The sequence below is a fragment of the Coregonus lavaretus genome, assembly GCF_964263955.1.
Source record: "Coregonus lavaretus genome assembly, chromosome: 32".
In the NCBI taxonomy this organism is placed as follows: domain Eukaryota; kingdom Metazoa; phylum Chordata; class Actinopteri; order Salmoniformes; family Salmonidae; genus Coregonus; species Coregonus lavaretus.
The window spans coordinates 21,506,819-21,532,570 of NC_140019.1; the positions used below are offsets into that span (position 1 = coordinate 21,506,819).

General features: G+C 40.6%; 3 protein-coding genes across 3 annotated transcripts; 1 reads left to right on the forward strand and 2 right to left on the reverse strand.

Moving 5' to 3' along the window:
* Positions 1 to 427: 427 nt before the first annotated feature.
* LOC311107843 (ankyrin repeat and SOCS box protein 5-like) lies at positions 428 to 3,320 on the reverse strand (the record flags this gene model as incomplete). The annotated part of the gene is made up of 7 exons (XM_084150409.1): positions 428 to 555; positions 1,061 to 1,252; positions 1,819 to 1,953; positions 2,506 to 2,656; positions 2,888 to 2,995; positions 3,085 to 3,164; positions 3,254 to 3,320. The coding sequence occupies 7 exons, from the start codon at positions 3,318 to 3,320 to the stop codon at positions 428 to 430; spliced, it is 861 nt and encodes a 286-aa protein (XP_084006535.1).
* Positions 3,321 to 12,016: 8,696 nt separating this feature from the next.
* On the forward strand, positions 12,017 to 19,017 carry neil3 (nei-like DNA glycosylase 3). The gene is made up of 10 exons (XM_084149800.1): positions 12,017 to 12,250; positions 12,336 to 12,445; positions 12,582 to 12,716; positions 14,046 to 14,259; positions 14,537 to 14,611; positions 14,753 to 14,919; positions 16,950 to 17,119; positions 17,423 to 17,846; positions 18,238 to 18,418; positions 18,627 to 19,017. The coding sequence occupies exons 1-10, from the start codon at positions 12,143 to 12,145 to the stop codon at positions 18,807 to 18,809; spliced, it is 1,767 nt and encodes a 588-aa protein (XP_084005926.1). The 5' UTR covers positions 12,017 to 12,142; the 3' UTR covers positions 18,810 to 19,017.
* On the reverse strand, positions 18,517 to 22,775 carry aga (aspartylglucosaminidase). Its single transcript, XM_084149801.1, has 10 exons — positions 22,445 to 22,775; positions 21,607 to 21,760; positions 21,321 to 21,433; positions 20,985 to 21,097; positions 20,309 to 20,414; positions 20,127 to 20,202; positions 19,936 to 20,043; positions 19,458 to 19,591; positions 19,218 to 19,340; positions 18,517 to 18,805 (listed from the first exon to the last, which is right to left on the reverse strand). The coding sequence occupies exons 1-9, from the start codon at positions 22,605 to 22,607 to the stop codon at positions 19,240 to 19,242; spliced, it is 1,068 nt and encodes a 355-aa protein (XP_084005927.1). The 5' UTR covers positions 22,608 to 22,775; the 3' UTR covers positions 18,517 to 18,805; positions 19,218 to 19,239.
* Positions 22,776 to 25,752: the final 2,977 nt, after the last annotated feature.

Consider the following 25,752-nt stretch of genomic DNA (forward strand, 5'->3'; position numbering starts at 1 on the left):
ATCTCAAATACATAACAAAGCGATAAACCATTATAATATAACAATCCAAATATTGTATTTTCCATAATATGAAAGCACTTTAAATTGTGTTATTGTATGAGCATATGCGCCAGCCACTGATTAATTTATAAACCTGCTGCAAAATATTGATGAGGCACTAATTTTCAAAGTGCCTTTAACAGTCCTGCTCTGGATTTAAATGAAACTCTCCCTTGAAAACGTTCATAGCAAACCATGGTTGCTGGTTATTGAGCAGTTGCTTGTGAACCATACTAAAATCAGGTATAGGCTAAATCAACTATGTATTTCATTGCTTCAAGTCAAGTTGTGCCCCTTCAATCCTTGCAGGCTGTTGAGTTCCCATGAATGATTGACAAAAGGAAGATGCCACCACCACAGCCTTTGAAATCGTGACATTCTATGCTCATCATCTGTACTGGAGGTAGTTCCTGAGGGGATTGGGCAGGGGAAGATGGTTGATGAGGTGAAACCTGTCGTGGCCCACACGGTCACGGATATGCTGTCGACACAGCTGACTCAATGGTTGGGGCGTGGCTGCAGATAGATGGAAAGGAGAAGGGAAAAAATATCATGCTATTCAACCAAATCCACTACAGCCCGGCTAGTTTGCTATTGCTTGAACATATGATGTTGTGTTTTTGTTTTGTTTTTTTTAGTCATTTAGCAGACGCTCTTATCCAGAGCGACTTACAGGAGCAATTAGGGTTAAGTGCCTTGCTCAAGGGCACATTTACGTCATTTAGCAGACGCTCTTATCCAGAGCGACTACAAATTGGTGCATTCACCCTATAGCCAGTGGGATAACCACTTTACAATTAAACTTTTTTTTTTTTTTTTTTTTTTTTTTGGGGGGGGGGTAGAAGGATTACTTTATATATTGTGTTGTATTCTATTCTATTCCAGACAATAATGGTTTAGTTTTAAACATATAATGGACAGCTAGTTTGACTTGGGCGATAAACCAATAACACTACGATACTTTGGCTATAGGAATTCACTGATTTCAAAGGATGACTGTGAATAGGCCTATAGAACTTACCCTCATAAACCAGTAGGAACCCTTCTGTCAGGCTGCTGGGGGGAGCAGCCTCCACAGGCCTCTGGAACTCCATGTTCCTGGCGTGGATATCTGCCCCAAAGTCCAACAGCAGCTTAACAATGGCTATGCAGTCGTTCTCAGCGGCAGCATGTAAGGGAGACTCCATATATCTACCTTTCTGTACATTTGCTCCTGTGTGGAGGGGTGAACCAAGGTATGGATTTAATTAAGCAATAAGGCCAGAGGGGGTGTGGTAAATGGCCAATATACCACGGCTAAGGGCTGTTCTTCTGCATGACGCAACATGGAGTGCTAGGACACAGCCCTTAGCCGTGGTATATTGGTCATATATCACAAACCCCTGTGGTATACGGTCTGATATACCACGGCTTTCAGCCAATCAGCATTCAGGGCTCGAACCACCCAGTTTATAATACACATTTAATAGTTCTATGTCGTTCAGTTACAGGAAATATGTACTTTATCGCTGGCATAACATGATGGATTTAGACTTGTGTACACTTTTATCCAGGTGGGTGCAACATATTAGTGGTGTAGAAAAGAGCAGACGCTCTGAGCTATCCCACCAAGACCAAGCTACTACTGCATTAGTGGTGGATGTGGCCATAGTAAGAGTGCTATACAGGTACAATACATTTCACCACTTGGGGAGACAGTAATAATCTTACCACCAGCTCTCCTCCTCTCATCATACCTGGCTATGGTGCTTTGGCAGAGCAGAGGTGCACGTGCCTCACCTTCCCTCAGCAGCCTCTGGACACACTCTATCTCCTGAGAGACACAGGCGGTGTAGAGGGGCGTTCCCAGATGAGGAATGTGAAAGTCCACGTCGGCTCCCCATCTGACTAGAGTCTCCACACACCCACTGCTGCCTACCGACCGTAGGCACATACATGGAAGTCATTACTGTCAGCTTTCCAATTACTGCGGCGGGCGTCTTAGCTAATTATTTCTGACCCGGAATATGATGAATCCTCTAAGCATTATCAAATCAAATCAAATTGTATTTGTCACATGCGCCGAATACAACCGGTGTAGACCTTACAGTGAAATGCTTACTTACAAGCCCTTAACCAACAATGCAGTTTTAAGAAAGAATACCCCCCCCAAAAAAATTGAACACAAAAGAAATCACATAAAATAATACAAAATAAAAGTAACAAATAATTAAAGAGCAGCAGTAAAATAACAATAGCGAGGCTATATACAGGGGGTACTCTGACTTAATTATGTTTGTGTGTCTCGAATCTATGTTTCAAGGACAAGATAACATGTATTTAAGTATGTATTTTTATAAAAATATATATATGTTTAGCTCACATAATATAATTTAAAAGTATGCATTAAGTGTCTGTAATAGAATGAATGTGTCAAAAACGAATATAGACATTAATAAATGCATTTCTATAGGATATTGAGCATACCTTTACTGCTGGCTTGGTGAATGGGAGAGGGCTGAAATACCAGAGCCTGGGGTTTGGCCCCGTTCTCCAGGAGGACCTCTGCGCATGATACACTGCCCACTGAGCACGCGTTGAAAAGGGGAGTCACCCCATCAATGGTGGTGATGTTCACCTGTACAGAGTCTCATGTTAACTCTGACCACTCAGCTGAATAACGCAGCACCATTTCGGGGCAGAGGAAAAATAACAAATTACAGAGAACAAGATGTATTTTCCAAAAGCCTTATTGAGCTATTTCTTAATGTATTATTTAGTAAAAAGTATTATTGTTTAATGTAAAAAAAGAAGAGAAAAAAAGAAGAAGATATTCTTGATTATTAATGTATTTTCTCCAGTGACTCACATTGGCTCCTTCAGCGATCAGAGCTCTGGCACATGCTACATGGTCTCCAAGGCAGGCCTCGTGGAGAGGACTCACATGGTCTATAGTGACTACATTTACATTGTGGCCCTGTGGGAGAAGCAGAACACAACCATAGTACATTGCAGGAGGTAAGCAGTGGGTGCACACTGAATTGAATTGGATTACCTTTGGCTCACCTGTAAAATGAGATTCCTCAGAGCTAGGAGACGACCTTGGCATGCAGCATCATGTAAGGGTGAGCGGTCAGCCCAGGACCCTGCAGCAAACACAAATGCTTATGTCACTCACAACAACTCACCGTCTTACAGTTTTGATGAATGATTCCATTTCACAAGGCACACACACCTGGGTCAATATCCAGAATAGCGCCAGATGCGTTCCATACTGCATCATCATTATTACCTATCTCCATATCACTGATCTATGACACTGCTGAAACTTCTATTCTATTTCACTTCACATGAGGCAGAGTACTAAGGATCCATGCAGTCCAATTGAGGGTGAGCCAATATGTTTACATTGGCAATAGCCGTCAATTCTATTTCCTCTTGAACTAGCCTAACCTACTTGATGTAGTAATGGAAGACCAAGCCACTGTAAATCAAAAACAAAACATGTTCTGGGAAAAGTGTGAACTACATGTAGCTACACACTGACCTTTAATAACGCACGACAAGATTTGACTTTGTGTTGCTGTTTGCTGCATTGGTGTTCCCTTTCCATGTGCCAAACATGTTGGCACACTTGTCTGTCACTGACACTGGGAAGCTTAAGTGCTGTTTTGGTCTGCAAGTCTGCCTACAGACCACAGTCAGTCAGGAATGGAAACTAGGGCAAGGGGGTGGGCCCATTCTATTAATAGATCAGGGTAGAAATGAGGCTGACCGGTATGTACAGGATACACAGTCATGTTTCAGCTACTTTGCATGTTAAGGTCAACAAAGTGAGTATATGCATTATTCACAGTATGCAGGGTGTAGCCTAATCACCCTTTATTTCAGTCAGATCAACTCTCTTCCTAAATGTTAACTTTTTAGGCAAAATGCAATGGCAAACATCTTTGGTTTTATAATATTTGCAAATATAAAAAGAATAATCATTTTAATATAATAATTATTCCAAAAATGTATATATTTTTGAAAATAGACCAATACAGTAGAGAGATGTGGGTACTCACTGTGTCCTTGACCAAAATCATAGAACTCTGCAGATATCCTGGCCACCTCCTTGCGGTTCCCTCTGATGATGTAAAAGTAGGAGAGGCAGTTGAGGCTTATCTTGATAAATAGCTTGAAGCAGAACAGAGCCAGTATGGTGAGGTAAACATTGGAATAATGGCGCAAAAGGATTATCTGTTGCCTCTGTCATATTGCCCCCTCTTTTGAACATGCCTCTGCTATACTGAGGGGATCATATGCCACTCTCAAGTGGTCCTCGCTGAATTAGTTGATATAATATTGTCCAGCTGCTCCTGTGTTAAAGTAGTGTCATTCTCATTGTGGTGTAGTGGAGTGTCATTTAAATTATGGAAGTTTCAGCACAGTCAATATCATCCTGTAATCAGTGTCCACAACTGGTTCCAAGGCATGTTAGGGGCTAAATTCAACTAGTAAATCAGAGCATGGTCCAGAATCAAGTTACAAGGAAGGAAAGAAGGGAAAGGGGATACCAAGTCAGTTGCACCACTGAATACATTCAACCGATCAAGTCTTCCGCATTTAACCCAACCCCTCTGAATCAGAGGTTAATGTTGAGTGCATTTTTTATCCAGGAACAAGGAAAATGTCCACAACAAGGTGAAGTTTCCAACTGTATATGAATAAGACAAAGTGCCCATTTCAGCATCTCTTACCTATTAAAGCATTATTGATATAAAGGAGTGAGAGTTGGTTGAACGGATGGCTGGGTAGTATCATAAATGTTGTAGGCTATATGCAGCAGAGAGCAGTATAGTAACACTATTCGCTAGGAAGGTGGGATATTTTGCCGTATTTCATTCCATTCTCTGTAGTTATTTTCAGCCTGGCTGAATCAGCCATGTTGTGCAACAACAACCAACGAATTACCTTCAAACATGACTGTATAATGTTTCGATTTACGTTGTCTTCTGCAATGTTTGTTTGGACATCATTCTTTACCAAAATATCTGTCCTAGTATTAGCTCAGCTGCCGTCGTTTGTCATCAATCGACGTAAGGAATAATAGCGTCATCTGGCGGCAGCAGAGCAGTACGACAAACTGTGTTACCCATCTACCAATATGTTCGCTTCTTTGCGAGGCATTGGAAAACCTCCCTGGTCTTTGTGGTTGAATCTGTGTTGGAAATGCACTGCTTGACTGAGGGACCTTACAGATAATTGTATATGTGGGGTAAAGAGACGAGGTAGTCATTCCAAAATCATGTTAAACACTATTATTGCACACAGAGTGAGTCCATGCAACGTATTATGTGACTTGTTAAGCACATTTTTACTCCTGAACTTATTTAGGCTTTTCATAACAAAGAGGCTGAATACTTATTGACTTAAGACATTTCAGCTTTGCATTTTTAAATTATTTGTAAACATGTAGAAAAACATAATTCCACTTTGACATGGGGTATTGTGTGTAGACCAGTGAAAAAAAATCTCTATTTAATCAAAATGTGGAAAAAGTAAAGGGGTGTGAATACTTTCTGAAGGTACTGAATCTAGTCTATTCAACATTTAATGGATGATTATGGTTCTATTGTATAACGATTTCATTCAAAGTATGATGTTGTTTGCACCAATAGGCAATACTCTACAGTAGTTAAGGTAATTCCACAATCAATGCTTTTTTAATCAAAGGAATGTCGATGTATTGTACTGCAGTACCACAGATGTTTTCATTAGTTATACAGTATATGGATGTCAATTCTTAGATTAAAAAAAATGCAATAACAAATTCTTCATATATATTCTTACTTCTGTGTTTCCTTTAATCTTTGAAAGGGAAATATTTGTTACAAGATTTCAATAGGATTTCTATAGTCAAAATAAGAACCAGATACCTTTATTTTCCTTCTTCACCTAAAGAAGTTCATCTCAAAACAATTAATTACATTCCCCATGTAATGATTTCTTAAGATGGAGATTTAATTTTGTCTTTAATCATTGTATTTTTTCTAACTCTGATATTGAAACGGCAGAAGATATGTTCTTCATGTCAACTCACTAAAACCTTTTCGGGATGCATTTCAATATTGGATTACATATAATTATCTTATTATACCCACTTTAACTTATAATTATGTCAGATTTGGTTTCCTAATGGAGGACAGAAATGTTGAATTTATGTACAATAATTAGATTATTAAGGCAAAATATTTCATACAGAAATGTCGTTTCTTAAAAACTACCCCTCTGTTTGTAGTCTTTATGAAGGAGGATACATTGTACAAGAAATCTTTGAAATTAGTTCAATCTAAGCAAGCCCTGTGTCTGTATAATATCTCTGATCCCTGATTAGACCACTTTGTGTCTGTTTTCTTTCTTCTTTTTTATATTATTTATTAATGCTTTTTCTAGTTGCTCGATCTGTTGATTAGAACAAGTGTTTTTTTGTATGTAAAATGTGCCTATTTGATTGCGAACATTCCTGAATACAAAATATATAATTTCAAGCTAAGCTTGAAATATTTTGGTAGTCAAGTTATTGAAAGACATACCTGTTTTTCCTTTTAGGGCATACTTGTATTCATAGTAAAGTTTTCGCTGGCAAAGACATTACTCTCTACTACAAGCTACATCAAGCTACATCAATGACTGTATGGATCCCATGCATCTCATAGGACTTCCTGGAATGTACAATGCATGTGCACATTTAAACAAAGATTTGTAGAACTAACCCAAGATTGATCAGAGCCTGTCATTTCCAATGGGAGCAAATGAATCACAGTGGGCAGAACACGCAAGCAGAGCCAAGCACGAGATGATGCTAGTGAGATGCTATTGACGCGTTCTTGCATTTATTTGGATATCTCAATTAAGGAACACCGACTCTGGTAAGTGCGCGTGTGCAATAACTCAATTCACCCTTGCACTCTTTCTAAACAAAGCAATTTCTTGAAACATTGGCAAAAGGTAAAGTCTACAAAATGCTGTCCACTCTGTTTGTTACAGAATCTAGTTTAGCAAACAGAAAACTGTATGGAGATCAAATGTTTCATTGATGAGAAGATTTGCAGAATGTCGACCAAAATCCATATCCCTCCAGCTTCTCCCTCTGCCGGTTAATGAGCTTCCTCTCATCACCATATTTGGTAGTGAGTGGAAACGCCAACCGGATGCTTCACACTTTTACAGCTGGTTAAATATCTGACTCATTATTCTATCTGTGGTTTAAATCTTCTTCTTCTATGGTATTATGGTGGTCCGCAAAAAAACTTTAAAGGACAAACGTTAAAGGTGCATGCACGTTTAAATCATTTGACCGTGTTAAAATTCTATGTCAAAAAGCTGGACATTGTAGCATTTATTGCAATGGTCATAAACTTCATAGCACACATTGGAATCATTGTGAGTGCAGCAGAACACTTGTTTGGAGTCAGTGAGCTTACAGTTAGGCATTGCGGCCCTCTAACCAATTGTGCTATTGTGTGTGTTTTTTCATTTATTCTGTACATAATGTTTCTGCCACCGTCTCTTATGACCAAAAAGAGCTTCTGGATATAAGGACAGCGATTACTCACCTCGTATTGGATGAAGAGTTTTTCTTCAATGAGTCGGACGCAAAGGATATTCCACAGACACCCGACATGGTCCAAATCCCCATCATTCGCATGAGAAAGAGACAGAGATATTGTGGACGTAGGTCGGAGTGCCTTGTAAGGATCTGACGGCGAGTGAGTAATCTGCCTCTTCCATCAATCCTATTAGCCAACGTACAATCATTGGAAAACAAAATGGCTGAACGACGACATGGATAACATACAGCTGGCGGGATATATGCTACATGGGCAGGATAGACGGCTGACTCCGTTAAGACAAGGGGTGGCGGTCGGTGTATATTTGTAAACAACAGCTAGTGCACGAAATCTAATACTAAGGAAGTCTCTAAGTTTTGCTCTCTTGAGGTAGAGCATCTCATGATAAGCTGTAGACCACACTATTTACCAAGAGAGTTTTCTTCTATATTTTTCGTAGTTGTCTATTTACCACCACAAACCGATGCTGGCACTAAGATTGCACTCAGTGAGCTGTAAAAGGCCATAAGCAAACAGGAAAACGCTCATCCAGAGGCAGCGCTCCTAGTGGCCGGGGACTTTAATGCATGGAAAGTTAAATCCGTTCTACCTCATTTCTACCAGCATGTTAAATGTGCAACCAGAGGGAAAAAAAACTGTAGACCACCTTTACTCCACACACAGATACACGTACAAAGCTCTCCCTCGCCCTCCATTTGGCAAATCTGAACATAAATATATCCTCCTGATTCCTGCTTATAAGCACCAGTGACTCGATTAATAAGGAAGTGGTCAGATGACGCAGATGCTAAACTACAGGATTGTTTTGCTAGCACAGACTGGAATATGTTCTGGGATTCTTCCGATGGCATTGAGGAGTACACCACATCAGTCACTGGCTTCATCAATAAGTGCATCGATGACGTCGTCCCCACAGTGACCGTACGTACATACCCCAACCAGAAGCCTTGGATTACAGGCAACATCTACCAGACACAAGCCTACCAGACGAGCTAAATAATTTATATGCCCGCTTCGAGGCAAGCAACACTGAAGCATGCATGAGAGCACCAGCTGTTCCGGATGACTATGTGATCACACTCTCCGTAGCCGATGTGAGTAAGACTTTTAAGCAGGTCAACATTCACAAGGCCGCAGGGCCAGACGGATTACCAGGACGTGTACTCCGAGCATGTGCTGACCAACTGGCAAGTGTCTTCACCGACATTTTCAACATGTCCCTGACTGAGTCTGTAATACCAACATGTTTCAAGCAGACTACCATAGTCCCTGTGCCCAAGAACACTAAGATAACCTGCCTAAATGACTACCGACCCGTAGCACTGACGTCTGTAGCCATGAATTGCTTTGAAAGGCTGGTCATGGCTCACATCAACACCATTATCCCAGAAACCCTAGACCCACTCCAATTTGCATGCCACCCCAACAGATCCACAGATGATGCAAACTCTATTGCATTCCACACTGCCCTTTCCCACCTGGACAAGAGGAACACCTACGTGAGAATGCTATTCATTGACTACAGCTCAGCGTTCAACACCATAGTACCCTCAAAGCTCATCACTAAGCTAAGGATCCTGGGACTAAACACCCCCCTCTGCAACTGGATCCTGGACTTCCTGATGGGCTGCCCCCAGGTGGTAAGGGTAGGTAACAACACATCTGCCACGCTGATCCTCAACACGGGGGCCCCTCAGGGGTGCGTGCTCAGTCCCCTCCTGTACTTCCTGTTCACCCTTGACTGCATGGCCAGGCACGACTCCAACACCATCATTAAGTTTGCCGATGACACAACAGTGGTAGGCCTGATCACCGACAACGATGAGACAGCCTATAGGGAGGAGGTCAGAGACCTAGCCTTGTGGTGCCAGGATAACAACCTCTCCCTCAACGTGACCAAGACAAAGGAGATGATTGTGGACTACAGGAAAAAAAAGAGGACTGAGCACGCCCCCATTCTCATCGACGGGGCTGTAGTGGAACAGGTTGAGAGCTTCAAGTTCCTTGGTGTCCACATCACCAACGAACTATCATGGTCCAAACACACCAAGACAGTCATGAAGAGGGCACGACAAAGCCTATTCCCCCTCAGGAGACTGAAAAGATTTGGCATGGGTTCTCAGATCCTCAAAAAGTTCTACAGCTGCACCATCGAGAGCATCCTGACTGGTTGCATCACCGCCTAGTAGTACGCCTTCTCAAATGACTGCCTCGCCTGGTTCACCAACTACTTCTCAGATAGAGTTCAGTGTGTCAAATCGGAGGGCCTGTTGTCTGGACCTATGGCAGTCTCTATGGGGGTGCCACAGGGTTCAATTCTTGGGCCGACACTTTTCTCCGTGTATATCAATGATGTCGCTCTTGCTGCTGGTGACTCTCAGATCCACCTCTACGCAGACGACACCATTTTGTATACATCTGGCCCTTCATTGGACACTGTGTTAACAAACCTCCAAACGAGCTTCAATGCCATACAACAATCCTTCAGTAGCCTCCAACTGCTCTTAAACACTAGTAAAACTAAATGCATGCTTTTCAATCGAACGCTGCTGGCACCCGCCCACCCGACTAGAATCACCACTCTCGACGGGTCTGACCTAGAGTATGTGGACAACTACAAATACCTAGGTGTCTGGTTAGACTGTAAACTCAACTTCCAGACTCACATAAAGAATCTCCAATCCAAAGTTAAATCTAGAATCGGCTTCCTATTTCGCAATAAAGCCTCCTTCACTCATGCTGCCAAACATGCCCTCGTAAAACTGACTATCCTACCGATCCTTGACTTCGGCGATGTAATTTACAAAATAGCCTCCAACACTCTACTCAGCAAATTGGATGTAGTCTATCACAGTGCCATCCGTTTTGTCTCCAAAGCCCCATACACTACCCACCACTGTGACCTGTACGCTCTTGTTGGCTGGTCCTCACTACATGTTCGTCGTCAAACCCACTGGCTCCAGGCCATCTATAAATCACTGCTAGGCAAATCCCCGCCTTATCTTAGCTCATTGGTCACCATAGCAGCACCCACCCGTAGTCTGCGCTCCAGCAGGTATATCTCACTGGTCATTCCCAAAGCCAACACCTCCTTTGGCCGCCATTCCTTCCAGTTCTCTGCTGCCAATGACTGGAACGAATTGCAAAAATCTCTGAAGCTGGAGACTCTTATCTCCCTCAATAACTTTAAGCATCAGTTGTCAGAGCACCTTACCGATCACTGCACCTGTACACAGCCCATCTGAAATTAGCCCACCCAACTACCTCATCCCTATATTGTTATTTATTTTGCTCTTTTGCACCCCAGTATCTCTATTTGCACATAATCTCTTGCACATCTAGCATTCCAGTGTTAATACTATTGTAATTATTCTGCACTATAGCCTATTTATTGCCTTACCTCCATAACTTGCTACATTTGCACACACTGTATATATATTTTCTGTTGTATTTCTGACTTTATGTTTTTTACCCCATATGTAACTCTGTGTTGTTTTTATTGCACTACTTTGCTTTATCTTGGCCAGGTCGCAGTTGTAAATGAGAACCTGTTCTCAACTGGCTTACCTGGTTAAATAAAGGTGAAAAAAAAAAATTAAAAAAAAAATGGCAACTGCTCGGTCTCCGACCGCAAGGCACTACAGAGAGTAGTGCGTACGGCCCAGTACATCACTGGGACCAAGCTTCCTGCCATCCAGGACCTCTATACCAGGCGGTGTCAGAGGAAGGCCCTAAAAATTGTCAAAGACTCCAGCCACCCAAGTCATAGACTGTTCTCTCTGCTACCGCACAGCAAGCTGTACTGGAGCGCCAAGTCTAAGTCCAAAAGGCTTCTTAACAGCTTATACCCCCAAGCCATAAGACTCCTGAACAGCTAATCATGGCTACCCAGACTATTTGCATTGTCCCCCCCCACCCTCTCTTTTACGCTGCTGCTAGTCACTTTAACATATTACCTCAATTACCTCCTCTAACCGTTGCCCCCGCACATTGACTCTGTACCGGTACCCCTTGTATATATATTTTTTACTCATCTATTTTTTACTTAACACTTTTTTCTTAAAACTGCATTGTTGGTTAAGGGCTTGTAAGTAAGCATTTAACTGTAAGGTCTACACCTGTTGTATGAGGCGCATGTGGCAAATAACATTTGATTTGATTAGCAAGAAATCCTGTCAAAGAATGTTCCACCCTCACATGCCACTGAGCCTGTTTAGGAATGTGACTGGAGGAGTGGGATGGGTTTTAATATGTCTATTTTTGTATTTTGTACAATGTCGTTTTTTCTACAACGGATATTTTTTCAATCGTTTACCTCCCGTACAATAGGTTGCGGCATGCACTTCTAATGCTTGTTTGCGGACCGCCATCATACCATAGAAGAAGAAGAAGAAATCATATGGCGGGAATCTGGATGTTTTGGTGTTGTAAACATTCAGTACGCACAGCTTCTCGTTTTGGGTTTTTATCAAATAGTTTGCAAGAATAACTTTAAATACCAAGGTAAAATGGTTGAAGGTCCAGGATGCACATTGAATGGAGAAAAGATCCGCTCGAGGGTCAAAAGAGGACAGAAAGTGAAAGAATTCAGGGGAAGCTTGACGACAAACACACAAGTAAGTTGCTAACGTTCGCTAGCTAGCTACCTCTTGTTGTAACTTGCTAACGTTAGGAAATTGTAACGAACGTTATTTTTTGCAGAGGAATGCCACCAATACGATCTCCTTCCAGATTTTCATGGGCTGTCAATACACAGGAGTTGAGACCCTTGGAAAGGAACTCTTCATGTACTTTGGCCAAAGAGCTCTGAGGTAACTAGCAGTTATTATGTGGTTGACGTTATTTTATTGATATGAATCAATGGATTAAATTAATGTATTAAATGTCTAACGTACCACTGCATTTCTGAACTGTTTACATTTGTCATTATCTATCTTCTAATGGCAGAGTCCACTTTGGTATGGATGGCTCTATGCGAATCAACCACACTGACAGGAAAAGCAGAAAGGGATCACCCCCTGTACTGGAGATCCACCTGACCAATGACACAGTCTCCTTCTTTGACTCTACTGTGGAAATCAGGTACGGGGATAAACTAGAGGCTAATTCACACTGGGCTGGAACAAAAGCCTGCACTTGTAGGTGCCAATCCCTGTTGTGAAGCACTACACATTTGCTCCTGGCATCAACCCATATAGTTCCAATTGTGCCTTTGATTGTCATCATTCTAACATTAAATTGGGTCCTCTACACACACACACACATGTGATTACAGACCAGATGTGTGACCAAGTCACTATTATTCGGGTCATCAGCAAGTCTCAAGTCAAAAGGTCAGAGTCTCAAGTTGAGTCCCAAGTAGAACGGGTCAAGACTCGAGTCAAGTCCAAGTCGTGCATTCTAAGAGCAAGTCGAGTTGAGCCACACGTTTTCAAGTCAAGTCTCAAGTGAAGTAAAAAAAAAAAATCTATACATGTCTATTTATTGAGGCTACCAGAAAGAGTGTAGATGTATTTACAGGTCTAGGTGATCCAATGGTAAAAGTGCCATATCATGCAAAATATAAAATCAGATTTATCAAATATACATGGGCAATAGCCCAAAAGAAATAGCCTCTGTATCATGCTTAACCTGTCCTATCTGAACTAACAGGAGCTTAAACAGGTAGGCCTACATAATATAAGCACTTGGCCCCAGGACCATACATTTACCCAATTGACAATTACAACCAATAAACTAATTCTACAATGTAAAAGCGATTTCCACATCCATTGTTACATTGGTACTTTTGTCTTAATCAGACTTAATTATTATTAATGATATTTCAACACCATGCATACATGGAACTATCATTTTGTCTTATACAACGTTCTGACTCCAAAGCGTAAGTAAATTATGAATTTCAAGCAACTGTTACATACCAAAAGACCAGTAGGCCTATGCTAGTAATTGTTGCCCCATTGCTGGTGAGCTTGCAAAGTAAACATATTTATTTATTATGGCAATCCTCTCCCTACAATTTGACATTTGGGCTGTACCCGATTCGTCTATATCTGTAAAGCAAATCAGCAATCTGTTCACTAGCTCAACCGACCTGTGTTTACTGGTCCGATCAGAGTGCCGAGTGTGCGTTTTGCTAGCCAATTTGTTGCAGGGTTTTTTGCAAGGGCGATGCAGTGGCTACTCTCTGGCTGCATGTAGAGTAATCCATGTAGACTCTGTGCCACAAAATGAGTGACAAAACCTGGCCAGATAATTACAAGTCATTGGTCTCAAGTCAAAGTCCAGTCCCAAGTCTTGAGGGTCCAAGTCAAGTCTCAAGTAATTTTATTTCATATCAAGTCAAGTCTTCAAATTTGTGACTTGAATCAGAGTCAAGTCATGTGACTTAAGTCCACAACTCTGTTGCAGACTGATGGAAGACTGTGAACAGAGAGTGAGAGCTATGGAGAGTCTGGATGTCTGCTCCGCTAAGTTCAGCTTCTCCCACGCGGAGGAGACGGTGAGGAGGCAGAGCTGCAGGATGCTGTGTGATGTACTCCTAGACCAGGCCGTCCTACCAGGAGTGGGAAACATTATTAAGAACGAAGCCCTGTTTGACTCCGGTCTTCACCCTTCTGTTAAGGTGGGTAAAGCTGATGCACCATTTTAGATACCTATACATTATGAGCAAGCTCCAGTCATGTTTTGGATTGCCTCTAGGCTATTTAGCATGCATTACAAATTACATGGAATCCATTCAGTAAGTGACTTTGGATTAATTTATTCAGCACTGTTGTGACTGAGTAGTGTATTTCATTGCTATAATTTGCTAAATGGTTAAGATTTCAAAATGCTAATTAGAATGGAACGAAGTCAATGGCATGCATACAATTTTCCAAATTGTGATTGCTATCTTTCAGGTCAAACAACTCACGGATACCCAGGTCCACCATCTTGTGAAAATGACACGAGATTTCACCCTTCTATTTTACAAGGTAGGCTACACTTAGCAATGCAATGAAAGAGATATCCTATGTGCTAAATGACCTCTTAATTTAATAAAAACGCTTTACAGTAGTATAAAGACCATGTATTCATCAGCCATGTCCTTTTCTTTCACTTCTGTTTTATCTCAGTGCCGTAAGATAGGCTCCGCTCTCAACAAACACTACAAAGTCTACAAACGGCCTCAGTGTGGTCAGTGCAACGGGGCCATCACCGTCTGTCGCCTCGGAGACAACGGAAGGATGACGTACTTCTGCAACCGCTGCCAGACTGGTGACCCAAGCGAGGTTAATGTGAGGTAAAGTCACAGGATCTGAATTTAAGCTGAATTAAAATAGAAATTAGTTGGGATAAAAGCCTTGGATCCCGACACTTCAGGATTTTCCTCACATGGGCTGACTTACAATTAACATCGGTTCTGATCATTGGCCACCCACGGTACTCGTAAACGTTGCTTGAATCACGCTGCATAATAGCAGGTCAGCTGGCAAGAAATCCAGGATTCACCGGGGTAAACAGGTATAAATGACGGAACTTGTTAGTTAAAAAAAATATATACAGCTCTGGAATAAAATTAAGAGACCACTGCAAAATTATCAGTTTCTCTGGTTTTACTATTTATAGGTATGTGTTTGGGTAAAAATAACATTTTTGTTTAATTCTATAAACTACTGACAAAATTTCTCCCAAATTCCAAATAAAAATATTGTCATTTAGAGCATTTATTTGCAGAAAATGACAACTGGTCAAAATAACAAAAACGATGCAGTTGTCAGACCTCGAATAATGCAAAGAAAATAAGTTCATGTTCATTTTTAAACACAATACTAATGTTTTAACTCAGGAAGAGTTCAGAAATCAATATTTGGTGGAATAACCCTGATTTTCAATCACAGCTTTCATGCGTCTTGGCATGCTCTCCACCAGTCTTTCACATTGATGTTGGGTGACTTTATGCCACTCCTGGCGCAAAGATTCAAGCAGCTCGGCTTTGTTTGATGGCTTGTGACCATCCATCTTCCTCTTGATCACATTCCAGAATTTTTCAATGGGGTTCAGGTCTGGAGATTGGGCTGGCCATGACAGGGTCTTAATCTGGTGGTCCTCCATCCACAGCTTGATTGACCTGGCTGTGTGGCATGGTGCATTGTCCTGCTGGAAAAACCAATCCTCAGAGTTGGGGAACAATGTCAGAGCAAAAGGAAAAGGAAGCAAGTTTTCTTCCAGGACAACCTTGTATGTGGCTTGATTCATGCGTCCTTCACAAAGACAAATCTGCCCGATTCCAGCCTTGCTGAAGCACCCCCAGATCATCACCAATCCTCCACCAAATTTCACAGTGGGTGCGAGACACTGTGGCTTGTAAGCCTATCCAGGTCTCCGTCTAACCATTAGACGACCAGGTGTTGGGCAAAGCTGAAAATTGGACTCATCAGAGAAGATGACCTTACTCCAGTCCTCTACGGTCCAATCCTTATGGTCTTTTGCAAACCTCAGCCTGGCTCTTCTTTGATTCTCATTGATGAAGGGCTTTTTTCTAGCTTTGCACGACTTCAGCCCTGCCCCTAGGAGCCTGTTTCGAACCGTCCTCTCCGTGCACTTCACCCCAGCTGCCGTTTGCCATTCTTTTTGTAGGTCACTTGATGTCATCCTACGGTTGTTGAGTGTCATTCGAATGAGTTGGCGGTCATCCCGGTCAGTAGAGAGTTGTTTTCGCCCTCTGCTGGTCTGTAGCTTTGTTGTCCCCAATGTCTGCTGCTTGACCTTGTTCTTATGAACCGCCGTCTTTTACATTTTAAGGATGGAAGCAACCTGACGCTCACTGTATCCCTCTGCCAGTAAAGTCAGAATTGAACCCTTCTTTTCCTCACTCAAAACTTTCCTTTTCAACTCTTTTGGCATGGTCAATAGTTATTTTTTGATTCATATTACTTTTGAGGTACTATTGGCACTGTTTTTGCCATCCAGCTGGTCCTATTGCAAGAGGATAGTGATGACCACAGCAGTGGTTTTTATACTTTTCGTCGTTAAATAAGATTTTGTTCAGGTGATCACCTAATCAGTACCTAATTCAGTAGAATGAGGTGTGCCTGTGTTGGAATTCAACAGACACTGGAATGGAATGGCTGTCATACATGTAGAGATGCTGATTTAAGAAGAAATTGCAGTGGTCTCTTCATTTTTTCCACAGCTGTATATATATTTTATTTTTATTGAAGGCATTATGCATCTTGTAGGTGAATTTGCATATATGTAATATAATCTGAATGTAAAAGGTACTGGTGAACAAGAATGAACCTTGTCTTCCTTATACTTCCTCTTCTTTAGCAAGCTCCCGACCAGGAACACTTTAGTTGGCTGGGCTTACCAAAGCAGCATGAGTAGCAACGATCACATGGCCAAGAGGGAGGAAGAGGAGTGGGCCTGTCAACTCTGCACTCTGATCAACCAGCCTATGAGCAAGGCCTGTGACGCCTGCCTGACCCCTAGGCCTGAGCGTGAGTAGTCAACTACTCTTATATGGACCAATGTGGTTGTGTCAAACCAATTCTAATCACATTTAGGTCTGGTTTCATATACCCATGACTCAGCAGTACATTGTATTCAGTTATGACAATGTGTCTGTGCAGGTTTCCTTGACCCAGAATGAGCCTCCTCCTGGACTAATATAGCATTCTCAATGTTGAATCTCAATTTAGTTACTTAATCCAGCTCTAAACTCACAAAACTATAGAATGTGAATAGATTGAGGCTGTTTAATAAAATAGACAGTTTTCCCACTGTCCTCGTCCCCTCCACAGTCCCCAAAGTCGATGTCAGCCCCGAGAGCTCGCCCTTCACCAGAGATCTGATCAAGTACCCCTGCAATGCCTTTTCCAAACCACAAGAGGGCCTGAAAGTCAACCGCAGGGCAGCATTCGGGAACACCACCCTGATGTTCACCGACCTCAGCCCGAAGGCGAGCCCCGTCAACTCTCCCCTTCCCCTATCCTCCGCTAACAGTCAGTTAAATTCCACAGCAAGAGGTTTAAATAAACACATCTGCCAGGGAAAAAGAAGTAGTCCCAATTACGCCTCTGGTGGCTGGCAGGACAAAAGTAGGGAGCTCTCCAAAGGGGAATCAACGATGGTCTCCTACAGTCAGCCGCACAAGAAAATGAGAATTGATCATGGTCCCTTTTCCGGCAGTAACGAACCTCAAAACGGAACCCACCCTAATTTGAGGTGAGTGAATGGGGTGCTTTGGTATTCGTAAGTAAAACATTATAACGAGGTAGTTTGTGACTTTTGTGTGGGTAACTGGGATGGAAAAGTGTCCTGCTCTCTGTACTTTACAGAATAGTTGATTAATGAACATACTGTACGTGTTGCTCTGCTCAATGAGCCCAGAATGTAGGTCAGGGTGCTAAATAAAATGTTCACTAAAACTGTTAATATACTGTATTTTGATTGAAAGAAGTTGAATACTAACAAATACATGCGGAATGGTTTAAAATTCAAAGATGTTATCAAGTGTAGAGATAATTAAACATACTCCAGTTCAATTAACAGCTGATCATTTGACAGCGAATTTCATACCAATTATCTAACAGTAATCATTTTCTCCGCCTGTCAGCCCCCCTCAAAACAAAGCGCCAACTGGGGGTACACAGACCCAGTCCCCTCCCAGCAACCCTTGCTGTGTGTCCCATGGGAGGCCCAGTGTGCTCCGAGTGGTTACCAAGCAGGGAGACAACAAAGGAAGACAGTTCTACACCTGCTCGCTCCCAAGGGAGACACAATGCAAATTCTTTGAGGTAAGAATTATGGGGGAATTGGTCTACATGTCCGTTAGTAGGTAGATATTGTGGCTGTGTTTGTTCGAACATAAAGAAGTACATTTTGAAGACATTGCTAGTTTGTGGAAGATGTATTTTCCTCCTGATTCACAGACATAGAAGACTATTAGACTGACCAGGAAAAACTGGTGCCTCAGAATGACCGTATTCTCACTTATTTCCTTAGTGGGCTGATACACACTTTCCATTCTGTAACCATGCAAAACGCTGCCTGATGAGGACTGTACTCAAACTAGGACCAAACAACGGCCGCAACTTTTACGTATGCAGTTTCCCAAAGGGCAAGCAGTGTGATTTCTTCCAGTGGGCAGAAAATGGTCCAGGAATCTCCATCCTTCCTGGTTGCTGATGAGAGGAAAGGGGCAAGATACAAAGACAATCACTGTTTTGTCCATCACTGCTTTTTGTACTGATATTGATCCATTTTGGGGTAGAATAATGTTTTAATTACTCAATGTATCACTGTTAATTTTTTTCTTCATAACTTCATTCTTGTTATCATGAGTTATAATATTAAAATCCATCACTGTCATTAAATAATTGATCGCTTTCAATATAAAACATGGCTCAGTCATTTTAAACGTTATGAACTGCACAGCTTTTTGTATTATGAGTTTATTAATCAAATGTGAACGTTTAAGTAAAAACTATTTCTGTATTTATGAAAACATTCAAACAGTTTAGATTCGAATACATGGCTCATGATACAATCAGTATTGATTAACATAATTGATAGTGGCACTAGGGTACACATTACCTCAAATTAACATCGAATGGTTTTAAAAACAGTCAACTGATTGTAAAAGTGGAGAATTGGTCTGAGAGTTGTACACCACAAAAGGAAATTTGGAGAAGCCAGGAACTTTGTTGCATGCAGCACCTTTAGAAAGAAGACAGAAAAACAGGTAAGCATCACATTTATCATAGTTTTTATCAGTCAAAATTTGACTCACTTATGGCAATTGTAACCATAACTGGGTGAATCTAGAGAACTCACCATAGTGGCCTGTTCTATTGGCACAGATGACAGCCCCAAAGAACCCTGGGTAATGTATCTTGATCCTGGAGATGGATGTCTTACAAGCAGTGGATGGATCTGTTCCTGTCTTCATTAGCTCCACAGCCAGGTAACTGCATTCGGCAACAAATGAAACTCATTTAATTAGTATCTGGTTCTCTGGCATCAAGCAAGTTTAGCGATGATAAGACGTTTGATAATCCTTCAAATATTTAAATGTCAACTGTGACTAAAAAGTCGACCCAAATGTAGACAAAGCAAAAATGTAAGTCTTATCTGGGGTGTAATTCAGTGATGTGAAATGTTCTGAGTGTTGCAGATAGAAGTGTCAGCTCTATTCATTATATTTCTATGATAGACACATATGGTATAGGCAAAATATGATTATCGGAACACTCTTTAACGTTACATCCTTCCGAACAAGCCCCATCTCTGTGCCACAAGCCTGGATGGATACCTAGGTAGGAAGCGCATCATGACATCTCCATCTCCCGTTGCTGCCGCACCCCCTGCAGTACTGTCGGCGTAGGATCCCGCTCCAGCAATGGGAGAGTCCCCTACACGCCTACAGGACAGAACAAGGAGATGTACAGGTATCCTCATTGTCAATATTCATTATATACATATTTTTAAACAACACATGCATACCCTGGGACTTTATGGTTCGCTCCATTGGTTGATGTTCCTGCTGCAACTTGGCCATCTTGACCAATTACTATCATCCCTAATGTCAGGAAAAGTAACACAATATTAAATGTACAATTCTGATCTGAAGATCAAAGCTGACTATAGACTTCTACAAAACAATGAATGAATTTAATGAGCTCTACCAATAGTGTCATGTGCATGTATATCAATCTGTCGTTTTCTCCTCTGCCTCAATGTGGCTCCAGGTTTGTATGGTCCACAGTACTTTGAAGGATCTGGGGAAACATTCTTTTGATATTAAAGTGGAAAGATTAGTCAAAGTCAACAAATTTGGGTTAAGACTGTTCTATCACAGCAGCAATAGATGAATATCACGAATTAGGTTGTTTGTGATTATATCCACAGTTCTGTAAATTGTATTTTTTGTCTTTTAGCAGATGCTCTTATCCATTGTGACTTACAGTAGCAGTAAAGCAAAGAGAAGGCTTCCAATGTAATGAAGATATTTTCTACTTCGACCAGCACACTACCTAAGCATCTTAATCTTTTGGCTATGGTTACCCAGCTCAATAGTAATTTAAGCAGCCGGTAGCCCAATATGCATAAGCATTGTATTGTCTACAGGGCTTTGGTTGTGCCAAGGGTAACAGCATGTTGGGATAAACAATAGTCCCGTTCATACATCCCCTAATGCATTATTCATAACATGGAAGTCCATTTTATTCATTACTTTTTCAAACATGATGGTGATATCCTTAAATGTTTTCAGAACAGTACAAATCAATATGATTATGGAAGCCTGCATGTATCTTCCATACAAGATAATGACAGACCAAAGCTAGAGTAGAAAACACGCACCTTGCGATAATTGGGTTGGCAGTTGTCCTTCAACCACTGTGTGAAAATGCTGATAGATTTGTTGGTTGTCAGGTCTTCTGCAGTGAAGCCCATGTTCTCAGCAAACACTGATGCTGTGTTGAACATGATGGTGGGGTTAAAAAAATAAGAACAATGTAGGGTCAATAGCAGCAAACAGCAATACAATGTACTACTAACTGATAGCTGTATATGATAGAATGGTTAGCTGTAGGAGGCTACTGTATGTTAAAAGATAGGTGATGAGTTACATGCAAAGAGAGTAAAATGTTTTTGCTGCGTCTGTCCCCTTAGCAAATAAAAGCCTATCCTGAATACCTGACTCGCCCACCAGTAGTGTGTGGTCGGTGTGTTCCATCACGGCTCTGGCCACCCCAATGGCATTCTTGATTCTCCGCAGGTCTCCTACAGCACCCACCTCCATTGTATTACTGCATCCATACAAAACCAGGATTTTTTTTAAATGAAGAATACTAATAATATTTCCAAGAAATGCCATGTCCCACTATAACTTCATTGAACCTTGTATTGACTGAAATGGGAGCAACTGATTTTAGACACCCCCAAGCCCTACTCTGATGCCTAGTTAGTGGGTAAGACTTGCCCGTTCATGATCATGGCATCCAGGGTGCTCTCTCCTCTCTCATCTGGGCTCCCTCCAAACCCCACGCTGCCGTCACACTGGTCAGCCTCGCAGCGGGCACAGCCTTTCTCTACGGCATCCAGCACAGAGCCCCCAGCCTGCAGAGCACTCCACGCTTTGAGAGGGAGATAGTCACAGACAGACAGACAAGAGTGTTTGACTTAGTAAGAATATTCCCAGAATGTAGCAGGACTGCAATAGGTTTACACACAAAAATAGACTTGATAAAAAAGTAATGGATGTGCCTCCTGATTCGCCAATTCAATATTAATGGGTCCCAAGAGCATCATTTGAACATAAAATAATATGTTGGTTCCCACCCAACACACAAAATATGTAGTAGAGGCAGAACCTAGAAGCACCCAGTATTTTTCTTTTCCCCCAGTATTTAGACATGATTTCGGTCATGCATTGTCAGAGTGCCAGACAGTGCAGTCCCAATCATGCCAGATAGCATGACCATCTCAAAGGAATAGGCCTAGGCTGCCAAAGAACCATTTGGTCAATGATCCCCCCAGTTGCCAAGGATTAGAACGCCAACTGGTGATATTTCGACAGCTTGGATTGTCCACATCAACTCAGAAAATAAAATCGAAATATTTTAGAGGGACACATTCATCTCTTGGGCTGGCAGGACAGATCTAGCTAACTTCATGAATGTCTTTCTTACAACTTCATAAAATTATACAATGTATCGAAATGGATAACTTCTTTGCTACAATAAAACAAATATGATACAATGTATCGAAATGGATAACTTCTTTGCAACAATAAAAACAAAATTATACAATGTAGTTACCTGCCACTGTAGCATGCTCGAATGGCCATGTGTTAATAACAAGAGGCAATGTTGCATGACCAAATGGCAACAAAAAAATAAAAATAAAACACAGATGCATTTTTACAACAAAAAAATTGCAAAAGAAATAGCTTTTAGTTTCAACTTTGCAATTTTCGCCCATAACCTCTACAGGCAGTTAAACATTTCACGTGAACATTAGTTTAAGGTCCACAGTATTTCGAAAATATACGAGGCGTTTTGAAGTAAGTTTGTTAAAAATAAACCTTGCTTTCATGAAGACTAGACGTTAATTTTTTGACTTCCTTGTTTTGGCACATGACTAGTGGGCGGGCTTTTCATTAAAGAGCCAGCGTATCTTTTCAATACAATGCATATGTTGAAATACAGCTTCATGCTCTGCATTGCTTTTCTGCAATTACATGGGACTTAAAGTGAATAATAAAAAAAAACATGTTTGCTGCACTCATAATGCCTACACTTATCTGAAACAGATCACACATGTTAACTCCTTCACAACTGTAGCCTACCAATAAATCAGTGAAATAAAAATGGACTTACTCCATCCATTTAAAATAGGTTCACGATTAATGTGAGTTGCTTGAGATATTGGATTCAAAGTTTTGCTGGAACTGAACACAGTGGATTTAATTTGATCTTCTCATCTCAAACAAAAGAAGACAAAGCACAGGCTTCACAGGGAAAGTAACAAAACAATCAAGTCCAACCTTGAGAAGTGAACCTTAGTAGTGTGTCCTCTTTTACATTATTCATATGGAAAATGCGATTTTCACTGATATTCTATTTGTTGGTTTGTCCTTAAACATGGCATGTCATACCATGATTGTTACAAGGTGTCTGGTGGAGAACAAAGAAGAGCGAGAAAGAGAGTACTATTACTTCTTCTGTGTTATTGATCAAAATTAAAGAGCAGAGGCTAAAAGGATTGCCCTTATAGGATATAACTTCATCAATCACACATGCCCTTTGTGAGGCAATTTCATGATGTCCTTCACAGCTTTTCAATAAACAATGTCACTATAGTTGTGTAGAATAAGCATCACAGCTCAATCCTATGAATAAATGTTACATGCCAGCATAAAAGACGGTGAGAAAGGACAGCACGTGCACATACTGTATCTGAGTCTATAGTCTAAAAATAAGAAATTAAATATTATGAATGCTTATAGCATGTGAAATAATTTGTGTTGTCAGTCAATTAAAATAGGTGATTTTTTTTTTATTCTCCCTATTAGATGAATCCGATACACAGAGATGGTAATCCTGACTTTCGTTGTGTTTTAGGTGTGTTGTGGCCAGAGTGAGCAATAATTAGCCCTCTTGGCAGTCAACTGTTGACTTCTTATGTGACATACATTTTACTTCTGGGGTTTGAAGAGGGCTAATGATGTCATTGTTATTGAATGGTCATGTTAAAGGCATTGGTTAAACATTTGATTAAACTGATTCATCTTTGTTGTTGACTGAACCATTAGTTGATTGGCCTTAATCCATTAATAGCATATAGCTGTATACAGACTATAGCGGTTTATGGTTGAGACACTGAACTTGTCAAATTTGTAAAATTGCAAGGCCTAATAATGTGTTTTATTGCTCTAATACAATAAAAAGGTGTGAAAATCACTAACTCATGAATTTGAGATGGACCTTAAAAGCCACAAGTTATCGAGGTCATGGTGGTGTACAACTGATTTTCATAAAGCTTTTTTTTTTACAACTTCACATGTAAATACCTTTGCAGCATGCACTTTGTAAAGGACCATGGGATCACAATTGAGGTGAGATAGCGTGCGATAATAGCACAAAAGAAAAATCATGATAGGGTTCAGCTCGTGTTATGGGAAACTTGAGAGAAAGAGCTAATTAACTACACTTTTTTATTGAAAGGAACTTTGCAAATAGTTTAATGTTTCTATTTAAAACATGTTAAATCCTCCCAATTTGTCTCATGACCATAGGGACTAAGTAGAGTTCCATGATTAGCCACTCTTAAGATTATTAAATATAGCTCGGAAGAAACGTTAAGAAAATTCTAAGCAACACCAAAGTCATTTGGTTCCATTTGGAGCAATACTATTGAATCTGAAACAGATGGTAGAGCGTTTTGTCAAGAGACCTGGCTTTGTAACACATGCGCAGTGAAGAGATTCATGGGTAGCGATTAAAGGTCCGATAAAAGACCAGCAGTGTTTCAAAGCAAGCAAATGGGGTAAGACGCCAGCTAGGTAAACAGCGATAGCAGCTGCCCGACCAGAAGAAGAAAAAAACGTTATTTTAAACGGCTGGCATTGGAATAAGCGGGAGCACAACATATCTGCCTTCAAAGGAATTAAAATGCAAATAAACAAAGCATCGATTATTGAAGTATTCCCACAAGAAGTGATATTGCGATTTGTTGAAGGTGAAGTGACGATAATAAGGATGGTAGGCACTTTTCCACATTTTTATCTGTCAAACAATGCCAATAAAATCCTAATTGCAGAGGTAATTACAAAAATGATTAATTCAGAGTTGCCACTTGTTTATTTCAAGTTCAATGGCCAACTCGGCAGTCTCTTTGTTGTATTTTTTTGCAGATTTGGATGGAGTACAGAGAATAATTTCTTGCATTTATGCAACTTACGAATGAAAAGTATTTTCTTTACACGTTTCATTGGAAACTAACTAACATTTGTATCTTTATTTCAGATATACAAGTGAAGAAAAAAGTGAGATGATTTTAAATCAATCAAAACTTAGATCAGTATAAACATTAAGCATATCAATCTGTTTGTATCTTTGTCAACAATGTGTATTTGACACTACCTAGCTTGAAAGTTAACATTTACAATAAGTCAAATATCCATTGCTATATTGCCAAAAGTTGGCCAATTTCTAGCTATTAGAAAAGTGAAGCACTTGCAAAGTGCAAACCAATAGCTTATTTATTCATTTTTGTATCCATCTAGTTAGGTAATGCACTAGCCTCTGTAAAAAAAATGAAAGGCAAACTTAAATATAAATAAATAATAAAATATATTCTAAAATGGCTAAACTGGGACACCAAGATAATTCTAGCTACACTCATACTTCATACGGCATTAAAACTATAGTTAGAGGATTCTTTTAAAAAAATAATGAGAAACATTTTGTATCATGAGTTGAATATCAAATAGTATTTTATTTGTATTATCAAAGAGTCATTATGAACTTTAATTTCACTTGAAGACCAGTATAATGTTCCTTTAGGAAAGCACAATAACATCAGTGGATTAGGTGCATTTCTGCTCAGTCAAGCACCCTTTTCA

Coding starts and splice junctions, on each gene's coding strand:
- neil3 (XM_084149800.1), top strand. CDS start 12,143: ATGGTTGAAGGTCCAGGATGCACATTGAATGGAGAAAAGATCCGCTCG. Junction 12,717..14,045: donor GACTCTACTGTGGAAATCAG/GTACGGGGATAA, acceptor ACTCTGTTGCAG/ACTGATGGAAGACTGTGAAC. Junction 14,260..14,536: donor GTCTTCACCCTTCTGTTAAG/GTGGGTAAAGCT, acceptor GCTATCTTTCAG/GTCAAACAACTCACGGATAC.
- aga (XM_084149801.1), bottom strand. CDS start 22,607: ATGGGCGAAAATTGCAAAGTTGAAACTAAAAGCTATTTCTTTTGCAAT. Junction 19,592..19,935: donor ATGATGCGCTTCCTACCTAG/GTATCCATCCAG, acceptor TGCCGAATGCAG/TTACCTGGCTGTGGAGCTAA. Junction 19,341..19,457: donor CAATAGAACAGGCCACTATG/GTGAGTTCTCTA, acceptor TTCTTTCTAAAG/GTGCTGCATGCAACAAAGTT.